Source organism: Coregonus clupeaformis, chromosome 28, assembly GCF_020615455.1.
Source record: "Coregonus clupeaformis isolate EN_2021a chromosome 28, ASM2061545v1, whole genome shotgun sequence".
In the NCBI taxonomy this organism is placed as follows: domain Eukaryota; kingdom Metazoa; phylum Chordata; class Actinopteri; order Salmoniformes; family Salmonidae; genus Coregonus; species Coregonus clupeaformis.
In genome coordinates, this window is record NC_059219.1 from 30438165 (window position 1) to 30462097 (window position 23933).

The 23933-nt window shown below is 44.1% G+C and overlaps 1 protein-coding gene across 1 annotated transcript in view; it reads left to right on the forward strand.

The window, feature by feature from the left end:
• The first annotated feature begins 818 nt into the window (after window positions 1-818).
• The window catches only part of LOC121543602 (semaphorin-3C-like), a 55836-nt gene continuing 32721 nt past the window's right edge, over window positions 819-23933 (forward strand). The window contains exons 1-2 of the mRNA XM_041853613.2: window positions 819-1066; window positions 9500-9674. Of these exons, the coding sequence (XP_041709547.1) occupies window positions 9539-9674 (136 nt within the window). The 5' untranslated portion in view covers window positions 819-1066; window positions 9500-9538. The remainder of the gene's footprint in view (window positions 1067-9499; window positions 9675-23933) is intronic.

Here is a 23933-nt window from a genome sequence, read left to right on the forward strand (position 1 = left end):
TTAAATGTCAGGAATTGTGAAAAACAGAGTTTAAATGTATTTGGCTAAGGTGTATGTAAAGATCCGACTTCAACTATATGTATATAATGGAGAGCCAAGCTATAAAAAGAACGCAAGTTGAGGAAATGAATAGTTTAGGAATATTTGTATGAATGCCATAGTAACTTCCATAGGATATCAAATTATCATCAGAATTCAAATAACATCACACAACCAATTTTAATATCTCAGCATTAAGAAAACATGTCCCCCGACTAACTCAATGTCTGGACTATATCATTTTATGACACTACTATGAAATATTGAATGTGTGTTTTTTAAAACTGTCTCCAGTCCATGTTAGTTGTGATTTTATTATTTGGAAATGTTCAACAGGAATAATATTTAGTATTGGGTTGGTGTGTAGTGTAGATAGTGAAGGAGGAAGTGTCTGTGTTGATTTTAATCTGCTGCTGAAGGGCAATATGACTGAATGTGTTTGGAGTGGGCAGTGAGTGTCCATAGATGCCCTGTTGGACATAACTGATTGGTACTGGCTCAGTCTCTCTCTCATATTCTCCTGCTTTCTCCCTGGTTGTCTGTCTGTGTGAGGTAGGAGTCCACTGTATGTCTATGTGTCTGTGTGAGGTAGGAGTCCTCTGTCTGCCTGTGTCTGAATGAGATGGGAATCCACCACCGGACCAATGTTAGTACTGGGAGGGATGATCAGTCCGCTGTCTTGTTAGCTGACGGAGGGGGAAAGAGAAAGAGAAGCATAGAGTGGTTGAGGAGGAGGGGGGACTTCAGTAGAGTATGTAATAGGAAACCAGCCCTTTCTCTCTCTCTCCTCCTCTCTCCCCTTCTCTCTCATCTCTCCCTTTCACTCGTCAAGCCTGTCCTGCAGGCGGTTGGATGGAATAGCAGCAGCGCTGTCTTCTCTGCCTTCTCTCTGGGAGAGTCACCAGGGAACCGTCTCAGTGGTACTTAAGTACCTGACGAGGATAAGGACTGGGTCAACACAGGAACAAACAGGGAACCAGGGCTTGGGATCGGGACAGAGACAGAGCAGCAGAGGAAGCCTTATAAGGTGGGTGCTAGGCTGGGTTGTCCTAGGCTGGGTCAGGGGTGTGTGGACAGTCAATCTCTGTGACAGAGAGATCACTCAACGGGGCGGTAGTGGGAGAGAGCTGCATGGACTCTGGCTAACAGGTGCAGGGTCCCACTGGTAGACTGAGACTGAAGGGGAATAAGGGCGGCTGAAAGGGAACACATTTAGACAAGTATGACGAAAAGCTCCAAAAGACTATATCCAAATGTAACTACATTTGTGTCTTGTTAATTTGGATATCTGTTTGATGGTTCATTTTCTCCTCTCTATAATGATGGATAAGGGGTTTTCTGTGTTGAGTTTTGTCACATGATATGTCTGCAATGACATGTTGTGAGGTGTCTGAAAAGTAATGCTGATCATTGAATGTGTTTTTTATTATTCTCCATCACTGATGTTTGCAAACCATACTGTATTTATGTTATTAAAATTTACATTGAGTAGAAATAAGTATAACTGTTATAGGACGTACTATTACCAATATATCAGGGTGTACACAAGTGTGGCTCTGCTCTGGGATTGAGAGACTGAGATTCATGTCAGGTTGTCTGACATTAACTATATGAGGAGGTTGTGAGTTTGAGATGATTGACTATAAACCAAACGGATAGTTAAAAAGTATTATACAATTATATTCAACAGGTTACTGTTGAGCCCTGAATCCTCTGTTTTTGTAATACAATCACTCAGTTTTTCTTAGCTTTCCCTAGTCAAGCGTGTGCTTGGCAACGTGTCCGTGTAACCGAGCCGTTGACTGGTGAGTGACAGGGTGTGGTGTGAACACTCGGAGCCCCTCTCTGTTAGATCCTTTAGACAGAGGGAACACGCCGATACAGACAATTCACACAGAGTTCAACTCTTTAATCTCAGTATATTATTATCTGTTGTTTACCATCCATTTTTATTTCTATCCTCTAGGTCTAAATAGCATCTCTGTCTGTCTGACTACAGAGAGACAGTGTAATTTATGTGTTGTAAGTACAGTGTGATTATCTCTATCTAAAGTAGGAATCTTTGTACAAATAGAACCAGGAAGAAGAGTGAATCTAGACCAAAACAATCCATTTATCAAGTCGTAATCCAGATGGGACTGCTTTTTCCTCATTAAGTTTGATGTACAGTGCATTCAGAAAGTATTCAGACCCCTTCACTTTTTCCACATTTTGTTACGTTACAGCCTTATTCTAAAATTGATTAAATTGTTTTTTTCCAACTCAATCTACACACAATACCCCATAATGACAAAGCAAAAACAGTTTTTTAGAAATTTTGTAAATGTATTAAAAATAAATCACTGAAATATCACATAATTATTTAGACCTTGTACTCAGTATTTTGTTGAAGCACCTTTGGCAGCGATTACAGCATGGAGTCAAATCAAATCAAATCAAATTGAATTTGCCACATGCGCCGAATACAACAGGTGTAGACATTACCGTGAAATGCTTACTTACAGCTCTTAACCAACAATGCATTTATTTCTTAATAAAAAAGTAAAATAAAACAACGACAACAAAAAAGTGTTGAGAAAAAAAGACCAGAAGTAAAATAAAATAACATTAGGGAGGCTATATACAGGGGGGTACCGGTGCAGAGTCAATGTGCGGGGGCACCGGCTAGTTGAGGTAGCTGAAGTAATATGTACAGTGGGGAGAACAAGTATTTGATACACTGCCGATTTTGCAAGTTTTCCTACTTACAAAGCATGTAGAGGTCTGTAATTTTTATCATAGGTACACTTCAACTGTGAGAGACGGAATCTAAAACAAAAATCCAGAAAATCACATTGTATGACTTTTAAGTAATTCATTTGCATTTTATTGCATGACATAAGTATTTGATCACCTACCAACCAGTAAGAATTCCGGCTCTCACAGACCTGTTAGTTTTTCTTTAAGAAGCCCTCCTGTTCTCCACTCATTACCTGTATTAACTGCACCTGTTTGAACTCGTTACCTGTATAACAGACACCTGTCCACAAACTCAATCAAACAGACTCCAACCTCTCCACAATGGCCAAGACCAGAGAGCTGTGTAAGGACATCAGGGATAAAATTGTAGACCTGCACAAGGCTGGGATGGGCTACAGGACAATAGGCAAGCAGCTTGGTGAGAAGGCAACAACTGTTGGCGCAATTATTAGAAAATGGAAGAAGTTCAAGATGATGGTCAATCACCCTTGGTCTGGGGCTCCATGCAAGAGCTCACTTCGTGGGGCATCAATGATCATGAGGAAGGTGAGGGATCAGCCCAGAACTACACGGCAGGACCTGGTCAATGACCTGAAGAGAGCTGGGACCACAGTCTCAAAGAAAACCATTAGTAACACACTACGCCGTCATGGATTAAAATCCTGCAGAGCACGCAAGGTCCCCCTGCTCAAGTCAGCGCATGTCCAGGCCCGTCTGAAGTTTGCCAATGACCATCTGGATGATCCAGAGGAGGAATGGGAGAAGGTCATGTGGTCTGATGAGACAAAAATAGAGCTTTTTGGTCTAAACTCCACTCGCCGTGTTTGGAGGAAGAAGAAGGATGAGTACAACCCCAAGAACACCATCCCAACCGTGAAGCATGGAGGTGGAAACATCATTCTTTGGGGATGCTTTTCTGCAAAGGGGACAGGACGACTGCACCGTATTGAGGGAGGATGGATGAGGCCATGTATCGCGAGATCTTGGCCAACAACCTCCTTCCCTCAGTAAGAACATTAAGATGGGTCGTGGCTGGGTCTTCCAGCATGACAACGACCCGAAACACACAGCCAGGGCAACTAAGGAGTGGCTCCGTAAGAAGCATCTCAAGGTCCTGGAGTGGCCTAGCCAGTCTCCAGACCTGAACCCAATAGAAAATCTTTGGAGGGAGCTGAAAGTCCGTATTGCCCAGCGACAGCCCCGAAACCTGAAGGATCTGGAGAAGGTCTGTATGGAGGAGTGGGCCAAAATCCCTGCTGCAGTATGTGCAAACCTGGTCAAGACCTACAGGAAACGTTTGATCTCTGTAATTGCAAACAAAGGTTTCTGTACCAAATTTTAAGTTCTGCTTTTCTGATGTATCAAATACTTATGTCATGCAATAAAATGCAAATTAATTACTTAAAAATCATACAATGTGATTTTCTGGATTTTTGTTTTAGATTCCGTCTCTCACAGTTGAAGTGTATCTATGATAAAAATTACAGACATCTACATGCTTTGTAAGTAGGAAAACCTGCAAAATCGGCAGTGTATCAAATACTTGTTCTCCCCACTGTACATGTGGGTAGAGTTAAAGTGACTATGCATAAATAATTAACAGAGTAGCAGCAGCATAAAAAGATGGGTTGGGGGTGCAAATAGTCCGGGTAGCCATGATTAGCTGCTCAGGAGTCTTATGGCTTGGGGATAGAAATTGTTGAGAAGCCTTTTGGACCTAGACTTGGCGCTCCGGTACCGCTTGCCATGCGGTAGCAGAGAGAACAGTCTATGACTAGGGTGGCTGGAGTCTTTGACAATTTTGAGGGCCTTCCTCTGACACCGCCTGGTATAGAGGTCCTGGATGGCAGGAAGCTTGGCCCCAGTGATGTACTGGGCCGTACGCACTACCCTCTGTAGTGCCTTTCGGTCGGAGGCCGAGCAGTTGCCATACCAGGCGGTGATGCAACCAGTCAGGATGCTCTCGATGGTGCAGCTATAGACCTTTTTGAGGATCTGAGGACCCATGCCAAATCTTTTCAGTCTCCTGAGGGGGAATAGGCTTTGTCATGCCCTCTTCATGACTGTCTTGGTGTGTTTGGACCATGATAGTTTGTTGGGGATGTCGACACCATGGAACTTGAAGCTCTCAACCTATTCCACTACAGCCCTGTCGATGAGAATGGGGGCGTGCTCAGTCCTCTTTTTTTTCCTGTAGTCCACAATCATCTCCTTTGTCTTGGTCACGTTGAGGGAGAGGTTGTTATCCTGGCACCACATGGCCAGGTCTCTGACCTCCTCCCTATAGGCTGTCTCATCGTTGTCGGTGATCAGGCCTACCACTGTTGTGTCGTCGGCAAACTTAATGGTGGTGTTGGAGTCGTGCCTGGCCATGCAGTCATGGGTGAACAGGGAGTACAGGAGGGGACTGAGCACGCACCCCTGACGGGCCCCCGTGTTGAGGATCAGCGTGGCAGATGTGTTGTTACCTACCCTTACCACCTGGGGGCGGCCCATCAGGAAGCCCAGGATCCAGTTGTAGAGGGAGGTGTTTAGTCCCAGGATCCTTAGCTTAGTGATGAGCTTTGAGGGCACTATGGTGTTGAACGCTGAGCTGTAGTCAATGAATAGCATTCTCACGTAGGTGTTCCTCTTGTCCAGGTGGGAAAGGGCAGTGTGGATTGCAATAGAGATTGCATCATCTGTGGATCTGTTGGGGCGGTATGCAAATTGGAGTGGGTCTAGGGTTTCTGGGATAATGGTGTTGATGTGAGCCATGACCAGCCTTTCAACGCACTTCATGGCTACAGACATCAGTGCTACGGGTCGGTAGTCATTTAGGCAGGTTATTTTTTGTGTCCTTGGGCACAGGGACTATGGTGGTCTGCTTGAAACATGGTATTGTTTGGTATTACAGACTCAGTCAGGGACATGTTGAAAATGTCGGTGAAGACACTTGCCAGTTGGTCAGCACATGCTCAGAGTACACGTCCTGGTAATCCGTCTGGCCCTGCGGCCTTGTGAATGTTGACCTGCTTAAAAGTCTTACTCACATCGGCTACGGCGAGCGTGATCACATAGTCATCCGGAACAGCTGGTCCTCTCATGCATGCTTCAGTGTTGCTTGCCTCAAAGCGAGCATAGAAGTGGTTTAGCTCGTCTGGTAGGCTTGTGTCACTAGGCAGCTCGCGGCTGTGCTTCCCTTTGTAGTCTGTAATAGTTTTCAAGCCCTGCCACATCTGACGAGCGTCAGAGCCGGTGTAGTACGATTCAATCTTAGTCCTGTATTGACTCTTTGCCTGTTTGATGGTTCGTCGGAGGGCATAGCAGGATTTCTTATAAGCGTCCGGGTTAGAGTCCCGCTCCTTGAAAGCGGCAGCTCTACCCTTTAGCTCAGTGCGGCTGTTGCCTGTAATTATTATTGATGAAGCCAGTGACTGGTGTGGTGTACTCCTCAATGCTATCTGAAGAATCAGGGAACATGTTCCAGTCTGTGCTAGCAAAACAGTCCTGTAGCTTAGCATCTGCGTTATCTGACCACTTTTTTTATTAACCGAGTCATTGGTGCTTCCTGCTTTAGTTTTTGCTTATAAGCAGGAATCAAGAGGATAGAGTTATGGTCAGATTTGCCAAATGGAGGGCGAGGGAGAGCTTTCTATGCGTCTCTGTGTGTGGAGTAAAGGTGGTCTAGAGTTTTTTAACATGCTGGTAGAAATTAGGTAGAACGGATTTAAGTTTCCCTGCATTAGTCCCTGGCCACTAGGAGCGCTTTCTCTGGATGAGTGTTTTCCTGTTTAGTTATGGCCTTATACAGCTCATTGAGTGTAATCTTAATGCCAGCATTGGTATGTGGTGGTAAATAGACAGCTATGAAAAATATAGATGAAAACTCTCTTGGTAAATAGTGTGGTCTACAGCTTATCATAAGGTACTCTACCTCAGGCGAGCAAAACCTCGAGTCTTCTTGGGTATGACGCTACAAGCTTGGCACACTTGTATTTGGGGAGTTTCTTCCATTCTTCTCTGCAGCTATTTTCAGGTCTCTCCAGAGATGTTCGATTGGGTTCAAGTCCGGGCTCTGGCTGGGCCACTCAAGGACATTCAAAGACTTGTCCCGAAGCCACTCCTGCGTTGTCTTGGCTGTGTGCTTAGGGTTGTTGCTCTGGAGCAGGTTTTCATCAAGGATCTCTCTGTACTTTGTTCCGTTCATCTTTCCCTTGATCCTGACTAGTCTCCCAGTCCCTGCCGCTGAAAAACATCCCCACAGCATAATGCTGCCACCACCATGCTTCACCGTAGGGATGGTAGCAGGTTTCCTCCAGACGTGACGCTTGCCATTCTGGCCAAATAGTTCAATCTTGGTTTCATCAGACCAGAGAATCTTGTTTCTCATGGTCTGAGAGTCTTTAGGTGCCTTTTGGCAAACTTCAAGTGGGCTGTCTGGCCACTCTACCATAAAGGACTCTAGATAAAGGCCTGATTGGTGGAGTGCTGCAGAGATGGTTGTCCTTCTGGAAGGTTCTCCCATCTCCACAGAGGACAGGTGTGTGCCTTTCCAAATCATGTCCAATAAATTGAATTTACCACAGGTGGACTCTATATACAAGTTTTAGAAACATCTCAATGATGATCAATGGAAACAGGATGCACCTGAGTTCAATTTCAAGTCTCATAGCAAAGGGTCTGAATACTTATGTATATAAGGTATTTCTGTGTTTTATTTTTTATATGTTTATATGTTTGCTAAAAAATCTAAAAACCTGTGTTCACTTTGTCATTATGGGGTATTGTGTGTAGATTGATGAGGAAAATGTTTTATTTAATCAATTTTAGAATAAGGCTGTAATGTAACAAAATGAGGAAAAAGTCAAGGGGTCTGAATACTTTCCGAAGGCACTGTAAACACACTCAATTGTGTAAAATGTTAATAGTCCATTACAAAAGACAGACAGGGGAATTGCTCTCATTCAATAAAGACATTACGGCAGAGCCAGACGATCAGATCTCCTGTTCGGCATCTAGGAAAAACAAATCTGCCTTAAAATGTCATACATTCATCGATATTAGTTTTTTAAAAGAGGGACTCCCTCTGAAGTGGTGAGATGGAAAATTCATTAGGCAAAGGGCCAAGCAACACACAATAAACCCAATTATCGTTATACCCCATCGGTAATGTATTGCTGTATTTATTCAAGTCCACCTGCTTTGTGGAGACTGATTTAATTGTCATCGCCAGGATTCCTGCCAAGGCTTCGACAAGCAGTAGTATTTCTGGACTGAGTACAGTCTCGACAGACAAATTAATGTGAATGTTTATGGCTCTCCATATGGCTTTGCACACTAGAACGTGGAGCATTGCTCCTTATAAGGTTGTTACGTATATCAATGTGGAGCTTGGTTGTGTATATGGAACACTACCATGCTGCCAGACATGCCTTAGGAGGTTAGTCAGGTCAGTTTTACTAGCTAGGTGCCAGTCATATTTGTAGGTATCGCCATGACATCACCTGACAAGGTTATACAGTATGATAGTGGTAGATTTAAAGCAGGAGAGAGTAGTCCCAGTTGTATATGTCTAATCTTGGCGAGGTGGTGTTTCATGGCAGGCCTGTGTCTTATCTCACAGTAATGACGCCTGGCACTCCGCAGCAGTAGAGGCTCCGGTCTCCAGCGATGGCTTAAGCAGCTGTGAGGCTGACATCTCCAGTCCAGCGCAAGGGCTTCTCTCTCCGGGAACGCACCCCAGTTAGGGAGGGGTGGGCTAGGGCCAGGGCCAGTTTAGGAAGCCATGCTGCCAAAGAGATCTTAGCCCTTCTGCACTTTTCCATATGCGTTCTAACGCTTCACACGCATGCACAGCCCCTCTAACGACGACCCTAGACCCTCATGCAGTTATGGTTACATTTCAGCTCGGTGATATATTGTCCATGGTCCATCTGATCCCTGTGCCTCAACCTTTCAGTCAGCTGCATCCCAAATTGAAAGTTTCATAGATATCCCATATCCCACCCTCTTCTATATAAGCCATCAGAATATAGATCTGCCTTTGTGTGGGTGCATTTTATTGTTTCCCCCATTTTTATTTTATTTTCTATTAAACCAATATGGATACTTTGCGCACAATACATTGTGTTTCGTGGCCATGGGCAGAAGACCCTGCTCAGTTTTCCAGAGGCAGTGAGAAGCTCAGTCTTTCGTTAGCAGTAAGATAATCTCTCTACAGGAGAAAGTCCCCTGGTAATACCTGTCTTTATCAATAATTGAGCTCCTCTTGTACAATAATGGAAGCAGGGTCAAGGCAGAGATGAGATTCTCCCCCAGCTCTTGTGTAGAAGGATCTCATCCATATTTAACAGTGAGGATATGGTAACAGATGGATTTAACAGTCATGTAACGCTCTGATCTCTTTCCTTTAAAACGGATCCTTATTATTTATTTTAAGCATTATTATTATTACTATTATTAGTAGTAGTAGTAGTAGTAGTAGTAGTAGTAGTAGTAGTAGTAGTGTAAATGGAGGACTGCAGCACTGCTAGTTTTCATCCTACCTTTCTAATCAGGGATTGATTCAGACCTGGGAAACCAGATGAGTGAATCAATCAATTACTGGGATCTATTAACTACTTGGAAGAAGAAAAAAATCCTGCCATGGTGTAGCCCTCATGGACTGGATTTGAGCATCATTGCCATGACTGTGGTACTGTAGTCTGACCAGTGATGTACCTCTCTCCTCCTCCCTCAGGTCATTTGGACTAGGTGTGGTTCCTGAGGCCTTGCTGTCATGGGGTGGCCGGAGGGGGTCGTGAAGACCCCACCCTGGGTAGGAGTCAGACACACCCTCCTGACTCTCTCTCTCCTCCTCACCTGTGTCTCCAGCTTCCTCCAGCCACTGCCAAGAGTCTTCCTCCCCTTCGAAGGTAAAGAAATGGTCATGTCCGGTTTACTCCAACAGTGAATCCCTAAGCATCGGACAGACATGCCCTCCATCTAACCTTCTACAGAACACCTGTGAAGCGTTACCTCTGGCTTTGTCTCATCCTGGTCTGCTGTGTTTCACCACAGCTGTGATGAGCTTACAGAACACAATTAAGCTATTAGTTTATGGTGTTAATGTCTCACAAATGGCCAATAACCGATTGATGCCCAACCAGAGGATGTACAATCCTCTTTGTCATTTTGAACTAACAAGAATATACTCTATAATGACCTTCTCTGCACTGTCTGAGATGAGATTATTGAACGTTCCCTTAGACGTTTGCGTTTTGATTGACGTTTAACCAGCGTTCTGCGTCAGATCGTGTGAGGGCGTCTCTAACCTTTATAGTACCCATGGTGCTTAGACCCTGTGGGCCTTAACATTGTCATGTCCTTGGTTTGGGCCTGTGAGACCCTGAGATCGTGGCTCCATTGTTCAGTTCTGTTCCATGTCAGTGAGGCGGGCCAGAGCCGTACCTCTGTGAGATTGTACTGTACTGTGTCATGACTGACTGCCCTGGCTCAGCCTGTTCCTGGTTAAACTTTAAACACACACAGCGGATGGAGGCAGTGTTCCCTTTGCCTGTGAGTGTTGTTACAGCCTCTGGGTTTGATTCTGTTTTATTTAATTTCCTTGACACATGATGATTGGGTGAATTATTAACTCTCTGAACTAGGAAAGAGTTTGCGGGGGAGGAGGCTGGAGGGGTTGTTTCTTGTTTCTCATGCTTTCAGGAACCACCCACCCCTCCTCATAAGTGGTGTAACTGTACACTGGTGTTGATGTTGTACAGGGACTGCTGGGTATGTTTGATCACCTTTCAGTACCTCCAGGCCGACTATTTTGCCCAATGCAGGAGAGACTGTGTGGCTGTGCTATGTCTGTGTTGCACATGTGTCCGTGCGGCGTCTGAGTGCTCAGACAGTGTGAAGAGGTGTTGTGACTGTGAATCATTGTCTTTGGAAAGGCTGTGATATACTGGGGTCATCTTTTTCCTTGACTCCCAGCAACTTTCTTTTCCTCTCACTGTCTCTCGCCTCTCTCTGTCCCTTTTCTCCTACTATCTCCTTCTTTCTCTCTTCTTCCCTGACTCTTTCTCTCTCCTCTCCCTCTCTCTCTCTCCTCTCCCTCTCTTCTTCTCTCTGTGTTTCTCAGTGATTTGTCTCGTATACCTCCGAGTGCTGTAGCCCAGCTGTCAGACAGAGACAGGCAGTGAAACACCCCACTCAGCAGAGCTGCTAACAGACAGACCCAGACTGTATAGACTCTTGTCTAGGGGATGTGTGGAGCGTGGCGGGTGGCTTGGAAAAAGCCTGCTCACTCACTGCAAACAGACCAAACCACTCAAATACCTCTGTGGCTTTTACATACAACCACGGAAGGCCTATTCAATCCTGCCCTGTTAAAATGGCTGACCTCCAGGATTCAAGGTCAACATGCTGGGAATGAATCTATCCCTATTGCTGATCATGGGATTGGTTAATCCCTTTTCCATGTGTGGATTTGATTTGTCCCCATTTCCTGCTTTAGTTCTGTTCTACTGTATCTGAGTGAAACGTCGAGGGGAGCTATTATCAGTAAAAATAGTTTATAAAGTGGTTCTTGGTTGGGTAGCTCTGGTTTTGTGGTGGACCGGTAATAGCTCGGTCTTCAAATTTGAAAAGTCAGGTGTGTGTCTGTCACTTAGGATGATCTATGTGGGTGCTTCGCTGTGCTTAGTTCCCATGGGACTCATTGGATTGAATTAGTGGGAAAACAGAAGCGGAGGGGATTTGGCAGTGACTGGAAGGACATTTCAAGGTAAAGAAAGGAATGGAGATTTGATTGGGAGCCAAGATTGCAGGTGTGGGTTAGCTTCCATCCTGTGATTTTAGAGCTATTCTGTCCGGGATGTTAAGCAAAGGGGGAGTTGAGCTGAACTGATCTTTGATGGTGGAGATGGAAATAATTTGCCGTCGGGGCGGACAGGCTCCATATTTCTCCCTGCCTTCAGTGGAGCTTCTGTCTGGGAGAGATCCAGATGTAGGGAGCTGGAGACTCCTCTGACCCAGGGAGAGGGCTCTTCTCTCCAATAAACTCCAGTGTGGATGTCCTCACTGAGGGAAGTATTTGGGGTGCATGGTGTCTCTCCAGTGCCAGGGTGGGGGAGAGGAGAGGTGCAGGGCCCAGAGAGGGTAACAGGTGGGGGGGTCCAGTCAGCAGCAAGTGTAAGGGTGTGTGTCAAAGGTTCTGTACTGGAGGAGAGATATACTGTAGTTCCCTAGGGTAAAGACTCTTTATTATTACAGCCTAAACTCACTAAACCAAAACAAGAGAAAATAAACTCTGGGAGGAGGCTTGGGTCAGTACACAGTATCTCACTCTCTCCCTCCCTCTATCTACCCATCTTTCTTTCCCTTTCTCCTGAAACTCTAGCTGAGGGTAAGGCAGGTTCACATGGCTGAGTGAGTCAGCTCTCGTCTCCAGGAGAAGTTGCTGTCACTGACATTCCTGCTCCCTCACACTGCTTAATCTTGTCTTGGAGAGGCAAATGCAACGGGACGGCAACCAAAACACAATAATAAACCGTGAGAAACACAGGCCCCAGAATGCAGCCCTATATAATAAACAGTCAAATATGGACATACGTTTCAGTAAAGCTGGAAAATAAACGGGGGGGGGTTCCATTCTTAGCAGAAATCATTGTGGATTTACCAGCATGATAAGAGATTTGTTTTTAAACTTTTGTTTTGAATCACTTTTATTTTCCCCAATATTTATTCTAGTGTCCCCTTTCATTTAACATATTCCAAACCACAAACTCCATCTGTTGTCTCAGTGAAAGTTAAAATAATGAATTGCGGAGCGCTCCGAAGTCAGTGTTTTGTCAACCACGGATAAAAGAAGATTAGGGCCATATTTCCCCATGAATCATTCAAATGTGGGAATGGTACAAAGCCCAGGACTAAGGACTGAATAATAAACCACTAACAGTCAGGCATCCTATAGCTTTCTCTGAGCAGGTGAGGTGTAGATTAGACTGGACTAGGTCTAATCCTATGGCAGGATTCAGACAAACGCAGAGAAAATGTAATAGCAAAAAAAGACTTTCAAACATACAGTATCTGGAATTCATCTCAGTTTATTTAGCCAAATGACTGAGCATAGAAGAAACCTTGGATCATCAGTTTCTTCGTCAGAAAGACTGAGGGCCTTGTGAGGCCTGTCTCACATGATAGCATGCCATGCTGATACTCTCTGTTGTTTGACCCAGGTGAAACAATTCACAACATTTCACAACCTTTGCTAGGCTGCGTTCAGCACCTGCCAGTGAGTTTACAAGCCAATACGACAATGTTTTAGCCCTGATCTAATTGTTAGGGGGCCATTTTAACGAGGTGCCTGCCCAGAGCTATGGCTGTATGGTACTTACCACACATCTAAGGCTGTCTGTATATGGTCTGGTAGGATGATTTGGGCTTTGTTTCTCTCTGGGTGATTGTGAAGAGGATTATACACTAACGCAGTGGGTCATGGTCACTGTCACCGCTGACAGGGTACGTGTGGCTCAGGGTGGTTGGTGGTCTTTGTTTAAGATGTCATTAATGTCCTTCTCTGTCCTGGTAAAACATTGCTGGTGGTCAGGGTGTCACTGTGTTTAAGAAAAGATATTAAAGTATTTTGTAAAAAATCAAGTGTGTGTGTGTTTATAGCAGGTGTCTATTTGACTCCTCCAGTCTAGTCCTTGGTAGAGAGCCTTGGTCGCGTAGCTGCAGTTTGAGACGTGTGGGAGATTGATTAAGGTAGTGTTCCTGTAATGAGTGTTCCCTCTCTCTGGGAGCTGCTCCTGTTCTCAGCCAAACCCTGAGCGGAACCAGACGTGTCACACACACAGCCATCTGTCTCACAGCCTTTCACCTTAGAACGGATGCTCTGATTCCCCAGCTTCCACGGATTAGTTCTTACTTTTATCATGCGTCATTAGAATCTCCTCTTGCCCCTCATTATTCATAAAGGATGAATATCAGGTGGTCGTCCAACTGTGAAGTATGTTTATTTAATTGCGGGATGGTGTGTGGGTGTGTGCGCATGCAAATTCTTCACATTTGATGACTTTCTGGTGGCATAACTTTCCGCTGAATCCCCTGACTCTTTTTTTTCCGTCCCTCTTTATAAAACAAATTGAGCCTGTGAGCTGTTAAGTGAATGTTTGGAATACTTCAGGTCTCCTGGAAAAGTATGACCCCTTTCAGATTCAACCCTAAAGACACTCCTCAGCGTTTTACTGAGGAAAATCAAGAGTTGCATTCAGTGAAACTGAAACACAGCCAAGGTAAAATATTTTCTGCATTCCTACGTGAAGGGATCATTTGGAAGATAAACAACAGAGCTTTGCCAATATAACATTCACCTCCTGTAAGATAATGTCTCAAACTTTACATCTAATGGGATGGTCAAAGCCAGTGATTTGATGTTCAAGGTTTTATCCTTGCTGAATCTAATTCTCTAAACCTGACCATAAATCGCCTAACTTGCCCCAGATCTCATGGTAATGTATTCTCTATGGGTTTGCCCTTCTGTCTTCTATCCCTGACCCCTCCGCCATTATGGGGCCTGGATAGGTCAAACAGACCGCTGCCTGCAGGGTCGTCAGCAGGGTCAATAGGAAGTTAAAGGTTGTCAAAGGTTATGGGCAGGGCTGACACGGGGCAAAAGTGGACCAGTGTGTCTGCATTAGTGCTCAGGGGTATGGAAGTAAAATGCTTATAATTTGACAGAGCATCCCATATCTGCTTTACATTCTACATTATTTTTACCAGAGTGCATCTAAACTTGTAATTTTCAATATAATTTGCCTTTTGAAGTGAAATCACAAATCCGTGATGGTATGCTCCAGGGAGTTCAAGGCAAACAAACCAGAGACCTGTCAAGACTGTCGACGGAGAGATATTTAGACATACAAATAACCAGGATGACTGTGTTAATTTTTTTTGTGTGTGTGGTTGTTGTGTCTCCAGGCATGTGTCCTATTGCTAGCCAAGCTAATTGATTGAGTTAGAACCTGGACCTTATCCAGTAAAGGTTAGGCTAAAGCAAAGCCTACAGCTGCTGTGTTTGCAGAATGTGTTTGACAAGCCTTCTGTCAGTCATACCTTTTCTCTCGTTTCTCCTCATTTCTCTTCCTGTATCTGTGTTTTGACATTCCTGTCTTTGACCTTGCCGCCCCAGATGAATGTTTTAGTGTTCATCCCGTGCACTATGTTGAAAGGTAATCAATGGCCATCAATATGAAAGAGACAGTGTCTTTCTGCAAGATACACAACTTCAAATGGAAATGGTGACGGTTGGTCTTTGGGAATTTAGGCTATTGATTCGGTGAAATGTATTCTCAACGTAGTTTTTCTGTCTTTTTTACAGCTGTATCATTAAATATTTTATTTTGCACACAGAACTATTCTCATAATGGCTTTGAGCTTAAGTGAGTTTCCATAGAAAAGGCCAAGGTTCTCTACATAACAAAAGGGAAAAAGTTAGACTATTACATACAGTGCATTCAGAAGGTATTCAGACCCCTTTTCTTTTTCCACATTTTGTTACGTTACAGCCTTATTCTAAAATCCCCAAGAACACAGTGGCCTCCATCATTCTTAAATGGAAGAAGTTTAGAAACTGAGCAATCGGGGGAGAAGGGCCTTGGTCAGGGAGGTGACCAAGAACCCGATGGTCACTTTGACAGAGCTCCAGAGTTCCTCTGTGGAGATGGGAGAACCTTCCAGAAGGACAACCATCTATGCAGCACTCCACCAATCAGGCATTTAAGGTAGAGTGACCAGACGGACGCCACTCCTCAGTAAAAGGTACATGACAGCCTGCTTGGAGTTTGCCAAAAGGCACCAAAAGACTCTCAGACCATTAGAAACAAGACTCTCTGGTCTGATGAAACCAAGATTGAACTCTTTGGCCTGAATGCCAAACGTCACATCTAGAGGAATCCTGGCACCATCCCTACGGTGAAGCATGCTGGTGGCAGCATCATGCTGGTGGCAGCATCATGCTGTGTCGATTTTTTATTTTTTTGGGGGGGCGGGGGGCAGGGACTGGGAGACTAGTCAGGATCAAGGGAAAGATGAACAGAGCAAAGTACAGAGAGATCCTTGATGAAAACCTGATCCAGAGCCCTCAACTGGCCCAACAACCCTAAGCACACAGCAAAGACTACGCAGGAGTGGCTTCGGAACAAGTCTTTCTTTGAATGTCCTGACTTAAACCCGATCGAACATCTCTGGAGAGAATTGGAAATAGCTGTGCAGCGACGCTCCCCATCCAACCTGACAGAGCTTGAGAGGATCTGCAGAGAAGAATGGGAGAAACTCTCCAAATACAGGTGTGCCAAGTTTGTAGCGTCATACCCAAGAAGACTCGAGGCTGTAATCCCTGCCAAAGGTGCTTCAACAAAGTACTGAGTAAAGGGTCTGAATACTTATGTAAATGTAATATTTCATTAATATATACAGTGAGGGGAAAATAGTATTTGATCCCCAGCTGATTTTGTATGTTTGCCCACTGACAAAGACATGATCAGTCTATAATTTTAATGGTAGGTTTATTTGAACAGTGAGACAGAATAACAACAAAATAATCTAGAAAAACGCATGTCAGAAATGTTATAATTTGACCCCTCTGCAAAACATGACTTAGTACTTGGTGGCAAAACCCTTGTTGGCAATCACAAAGGTCAGACGTTTCTTGTTGTTGGCCACCAGGTTTGCACACATCTCAGGAGGGATTTTGTCCCACTCCTCTTTGCAGATCTTCTCCAAGTCATTAAGGTTTCGAGGCTGATGTTTGGCAACTCGAACTTTCAGCTCCCTCCACAGATTTTCTATGGGATTAAGGTCTGGAGACTGGCTAGGCCACTCCAGGACCTTAATGTGCTTCTTCTTGAGCCACTCCTTTGTTGCCTTGGCCATGTGTTTTAGGTCATTGTCATGCTGGAATACCCATCCACGACCCATTTTCAATGCCCTGGCTGAGGGAAGGAGGTTCTCACCCAAGATTTGACGGTACATGGCCCCGTCCTTCGTCCCTTTGATGCGGTGAAGTTGTCCTGTCCCCTTAGCAGAAAAACACCCCCAAAGCATAATGTTTCCACCTCCATGTTTGACGGTGGGGATGGTGTTCTTGGGGTCATAGGCAGCATTCCTCCTCCTCCAAACACGCGAGTTGAGTTGATGCCAAAGAGCTCCATTTTGGTCAACGCTTTCACCCAGTTCTCCTCTGAATCATTCAGATGTTCATTGGCAAACTTCAGACGGGCCTGTATATGTGCTTTATTGAGCAGGGGGACCTTGCGGGCGCTGCAGGATTTCAGCCCTTCACGGCGTAATGTGTTACCAATTGTTTTCTTGGTGACTATGGTCCCAGCTGCCTTGAGATCATTGACAAGATCCTCCCGTGTAGTTCCGGGCTGATTCCTCACCGTTTTCATGATCATTGCAACTCCACGAGGTGAGAGATCTTGCATGGAGCCCCAGGCCGAAGGAGATTGACAGTTCTTTTGTGTTTCTTTCATTTGCGAATAATCGCACCAACTGTTGTCACCTTCTCACCAAGCTGTTTGGCGATGGTCTTGTAGCCCATTCCAGCCTTGTGTAGGTCTACAATCTTGTCCCTGACATACTTGGAGAGCTCTTTGGTCTTGGCCATGGTGGAGAGTTTGGAATCTGATTGATTGATTGATTGCTTGTGGACAGGTGTCTTTTATACAGGTAACAAGCTGAGATTAAGAGCACTCCCTTTAAGAGTGTGCTCCTAATCTCAGCTCGTTACCTGTATAAAAGACACCTGGGAGCCAGACATCTTTCAGATTGAGAGGGGGTTGAATACATATTTCCCTCATTAAAATGCAAATCAATTTATACATTTTTGACATGCGTTTTTCTGGATTTTTTTGTTGTTATTCTGTCTCTCACTGTTCAAATAAACCTACCATTAAACTTATAGACTGATCATTTCTTTGTCAGTGGGCAAACGTACAAAATCAGCAGGGGATCAAATACTTTTTTCCCTCACTGTGTATATGTGTGTGTATATACACACTAATATATATATATATATATATATATACACACACACTACCAGTCAAAAGTTTGGACACCTACTCATTCAAGGGTTTTTCTTTATTTTATAAAAAAAAAATATTGTAGAATATTAGTGAAGACATCAAAACTATGAAATAACACATATGGAATCTTGTAGTAAACAAAAAAGTGTTAAACAAATCCAAATATATTCTATATTTGAGATTCTTCAAATATCCACCCTTTGCCTTGATGACAGCATTGCACACTCTTGGAATTCTCTCAACCAGCTTCATGAGGTAGTCACCTGGAATGCATGACAATTAACAGGTGTGCCTTGTTAAAAGTTAATTTGTGGAATTTCTTTCCTCCTTAATGCGTTTGAGCCAATCAGTTGTATTGTGACAAGGTAGGGGGTATAGAGAAGATAGTCCTATTTGGTAAAAGACCAAGTCCATATTATGGCAAGAACAGCTCAAATAAGCAAAGAGAAACAACAGTCCATCATTACTTTAAGACATGAAGGTCAGTCAATCCGGAAAATCTCAAGAACTTTGAAAGTTTCTTCTTGTGCAGTCGCAAAAACCATCAAGCACTTTGATGCAACTGGCTCTCAAAGGAAGACCCAGAGTTACCTCTGCTGCAGAGGATAAGTTCATTAGAGTTAACTGCACCTCAGATTGCAGCTCAAATAAATGCTTCACAGAGTTCAAGTAACAGACACATCTCAACATCAACTGTTCAGAGGAGACTGCGTGAATCAGGCCTTCAAGGTCGAATTGCTGCAAAGAAACCACTACAAAAGGACACCAATAAGAAGAAGAGATTTGCTTGGGCCAAGAAACACGAGCAATGGTCATTAGACCGGTGGAATCTGTCCTTTGGTCTGATGAGTCCAAATTTGAGATTTTTGGTTCCAACCGCCGTGTCTTTGTGAGATGCAGAGTAGGTGAACGGATGATCTCCACATGTGTGGTTCCCACCATGAAGCATGGAGGAGGAGGTGTTTTTATTTATTTTTATTTCATCTTTATTTAACCAGGAAAGCCAGTTGAGAACATGTTCTCATTTACAACTGCGACCTGGCCAAGATAAAGCAAAGCAGTGCGATAAAAACAACAACAACACAGAGTTACATATGGGGTAAACAAAACGTACAGTCAAAAACACAATAGAAAATCTATATACAGTGTGTGCAAATGTAGTAAGTTGTGGAGGTAAGGCAATAAATAGGCCATAGTGCAAAATAATTACAATTTAGTATTAACACTGGTGTGATAGATGTGCAGAATATGATGTGCAAATAGAGATACTGGGGTGCAAATTAGCAAAATAAATAACAATGTAAATAACAATATGGGGATGAGGTAGTTGGGTGGGTTAATTACAGATGGGCTGTGTTACAGGTGCAGTGATCGGTAAGCTGCTCGGACAACTGATGTTTAAAGTCAGTGAGGGAGATAAGTGTCTCCAGCTTCCGAGATTTTTGCAGTTCGTTCCAGTCATTTGCTGCAGAGAACTGGAAGGAATGGCGGCCAAAGGAGGTGTTGGCTTTGGGGATGACCAGTGAGATATACCTGCTGGAACGCATACTACGGGTGGGTGTTGCTATGGTGACCAATGATCTAAGATAAGGCGGGGATTTGCCTATAAGTGATTTATAGATGACCTGGAACCAGTGGGTTTGGCGACTAATATGTTGTGAGGGCTAGCCAACGAGAGCGTACAGGTCACAATGGTGGGTAGTATATGGGGCTTTGGTGACAAAACGGATGGCACTATGATAGACTACATCCAATTTGCTGAGTAGAGTGTTAGAAGCTATTTTGTAAATGACATCGCCGAAGTCAAGGATCGGTAGGATAGTCAGTTTTACGAGGGCATGTTTAGCTGCATGACTGAAGGAAGCTTTGTTGTGAAATAGGAAGCCGATTCTAGATTTAACTTTGGATTGGAGATGCTTAATGTGAGTCTGGAAGGAGAGTTTATGGTCTAACCAGACACCTAGGTATTTGTAGTTGTCCACATATTCTAAGTCAGACCCGCCGAGAGTAGTGATTCTAGTCGGCGGGCGGGTGCAAGCAGCGTTCGATTGAAGAGCATGCATTTAGTTTAACTAGCGTTTAAGAGCAGTTGGAGGCCACGGAAGGAGTGTTGTATGGCATTGAAGCTCGTTTGGAGGTTTGTTAACACAGTGTCCAGTGAAGGGCCAGATGTATACAAAATGGTGTCGTCTGCATAGAGGTGGATCTGAGAGTCACCAGCAGCAAGAGCGACATCATTGATATACACAGAGAATAGAGTTGGCCCGAGAATTGAACCTGTTCCAGACAACAGGCCCTCCGATTTGACACATTGAACTGTATCTGAGAAGTAGTTGGTGAGCCAGGCGAGGCAGTCATTTGAGAAACCAAGGCTATTTAGTCTGCCAATAAGAATGCGGTGGTTGACAGAGTCAAAAGCCTTGGCCAGGTCAATGAAGACGGCTGCACAGTACTGTCTTTTATCGCTCGCGGTTATTATATCGTTTAGGACCTTGAGCGTGGCTGAGGTGCACCCATGACCAGCTCGGAAACCAGATTGCATAGCGGAGAAGGTACGGTGGGATTCGAAATGGTCGGTGATCTGTTTTGTTAACTTGGCTTTCAAATACTTTCGAAAGGCAGGGCAGGATGGATATAGGTCTGTAACAGTTTGGATCTAGAGTGTCACCCCCTTTGAAGAGGGGGTTGACCGCGGCAGCTTTCCAATCTCTGGGGATCTCAGATGATTATACGAAAGAGAGGTTGAACAGGCTAGTAATATGGGTTGCGACAATTTCGGCGGCTAATTTTAGAAAAAGCAAAGGGTCCAGATTGTTTAGCCCAGCTGATTTGTAGGGGTCCAGATTTAGCAGCTCTTTCAGGACATCAGCTATCTGAATTTGGGTGAAGGAGAAGCGGGGGGGCATGGGCAAGTTGCAGAGAGCTGGTGGCGGGGTAGGGGTAGCCAGGTGGAAAGCAAGGCCAGCCGTAGCAAAATGCTTATTGAAATTCTCGATTATTGTAGATTTATCGGTGGTGACAGTGTTTCCTAGCCTCAGTGCAGTGGGTAGCTGGGAGGAGGTGCTCTTATTCTCCATGGACTTTACAGTGTCACAAAACTTTTTGGAGTTAGTGCTACAGGATGCAAACGTCTGTTTGAAAAAGCTAGCCTTTGCTTTCCTAACTGATTGTGTATATTGGTTCCTGACTTCCCTGAAAAGTTGCATATCGCAGGGGCTGTTCGATGCTAATGCAGTACGCCACAGGATGTTTTTGTGCTGGTCAAGGGCAGTCAAGTCTGGGGTGAACCAGGGGCTATATCTGTTCTTAGTTCTGAATTTTATGAATGGGGCATTATTTAAGATGGAGAGGAAAGCACTTTTGAAGAACATCCAGGCATCATCTACTGACGGAATGAGGTCAATATCCATCCAGGATACCCGGGCCAGGTCAGTTAGAAAGGTCTGCTCGCTGAAGTGTTTTAGGGAGCGTTTGACAGTGATGAGGGGTGGTCGCTTGACCGCGGACCCATCACGGAGGCAGGCAATGAGGCAGTGATCGCGAGATCCTGGTTGAAGACAGCGGAGGTGTATTTAGAGGGTAAATTAGTCATGATGATATCTATGAGGGTGCCCATGTTTACGGATTTAGGGTTGTACCTGGTAGGTTCCTTGATAATTTGTGAGATTGAGGGCATCTAGTTTAGATTGTAGGTTGGCCAGGGTGTTAAGCATATCCCAGTTTAGGTCACCAAGTAGTACGAACTCTGAAGATAGATGGGGGGAAAGCAATTCACATATGATGTCCAGGGCACAACTGGGGGCTGAGGGGGGTCTGTTGCAAGCGGCAACAGTGAGAGATTTATTTCTGGAAAGGTGGATTTTTAGAAGTAGAAGCTCAAACTGTTTGGGCACAGACCTGGATAGTATGATAGAGCTCTACAGTAGATTGCAACTCCGCCCCCTTTGGCAGTTCTATCTAGAAGGAAAATGTTGTAGTTCGGGAACATCAGGGTTGGCAGAGTGTGCTAACGCAGTGAATAACTCAAACTTGGGAAGGAGGCTTCTGATGTTAACATGCAAGAAACCAAGGCTTTTACGGTTGTGATGGTGTGCGGGTGCTTTGCTGGTCACACTGTCAGTGATTTATATAGAATTTAAGGCACACTTAACCAGCATGGCTACCACAGCATTCTGCAGCGATACGCCATCCCATCTGGTTTGGGCTCATTTGTTTTTCAACAGGAAAATGACCCAACACACCTCCTGGCCTCCACAATCACCTGACCTCAACCCAATTGAGATGGTTTGGGATGAGTCGGACGACAGAGTGAAGGAAAAGCTGCCAACAAGTGCTCAGCATATGTAGGAACTCCTTCAAGACTGTTTGAAAAGCATTCCAGGTGAAGTTGGTTGAGAGAATGCCAAGAGTGTGCACAGCTGTCATCAAGGCAAAGGGCTACTTTGAAGAATCTCAAATATATTTTGATTTGTTTAACACCTTTTTTGGTTACTACATGATTCCATGTGTTGATTCATAATTTTGATGTCTTCACTATTATCCTACAATGTAGAAAATAGTACAAATAAAGAAAAACCCTTGAATGAGTAGGTGTGTCCATACTTTTGACTGGTACTGTACAGTTGTAAACATTTCTAAAAACCAGTTTTTGCTTTGTCATTATGGGGTATTGTGTGTAGATTGATGAGGGGGAAAAAACAATTTAATACATTTTAGAATAAGGCTGTAACTTATCAAAATGTGGAAAAAGTCAAGGTGTCTGAATACTTTCCGGATGCACTGTATTCAATAACAATAGAACAAGGCTCAGAGTGACTCTTTGGAATAACTTTTTATTATACCATTGAAAATATTTGCATTTTATTGTCAGGATCAATGACAAAATGTGAGTTATTTTAGCCTTTTGAGTTCAAGATCATTTCTGACATCCTGGTCATAACATATAGGTTTTGAGTGAAGGTTAAAATAAACTGCAGGTCTGTAACCAGCTACTACTCTCTGTACCCTCACCATCATTCAACAGCACTGAGATTACCGTTTGACTTGCATGATGTCAGCCAGGAAATATTGACTTTTTAATCCAACTAAACGACGATCTCAACGTCACCTCCGCCCCATTCGCCTAAACTTTACTCTGCTTCTCTTTCAACTCCATCACTAATACATCAGAGATTCCCATGGCCCAATACTGTCCAATAAACCTGCCCTAGACCTGACAGTTTCAAGTTTTATTAGTCGTATGTACGGGATAAACATGGTATAAAGTCGTGGTCAAAAGTTTTGAGAATGACACTAGTATTGGTCTTCAAAACGTTTGCTGCTTCAGTGTTTTTAGATATTTTTGTCAGATGTTACTATGGTATACTGAAGTATAATTACAAGCATTCCATAAGTGTCAAAGGCTTTTATTGACAATTACATTAAGTTTATGCAAAGAGTCAATATTTGCAGTGTTGACCCTTCTTTTCCAAAACCTCTGCAATCCGCCCCTGGCATGCTGTCAATTACTTCTGGGCCACATCCTGACTGATGGCAGCCCATTCTTGCATAATCAATGCTTGGTGTTTGTCAGAATTTGTGGGTTTTTGTTTGTCCACCCGCCTCTTGAGGATTGACCACAAGTTCTAATGGGATTAAGGTCTGGGGAGTTTCTGGCCATGGACCCAACATTTCGATGTTTTGTTCCCGAGCGTACTTAGTTATCACTTTTGCCTTATGGCAAGGTGCTCCATCATGTGCTGGAAAAGGCATTGTTCGTCACCAAACTGTTCTTGGATGGTTGGGAGAAGTTGCTCTCGGAGGATGTGTTGGTACCATTCTTTATTCATGGCTGTGTTCTTAGGCAAAATTGTGAGTGAGCCCACTCCCTTGGCTGAGAAGCAACCCCACACATGAATGGTCTCAGGATGCTTTACTGTTGGCATGACACAGGACTGATGGTAGCGCTCACCTTGTCTTCTCCGGACAAGCTTTTTTTCTGTATGCCCCAAACAATCGGAAAGGGGATTCATCAGAGAAAATGACTTTACCCCAGTCCTCAGCAGTCCAATCCCTGTACCTTTTGCAGAATATCAGTCTGTCCCTGATGTTTTTCCT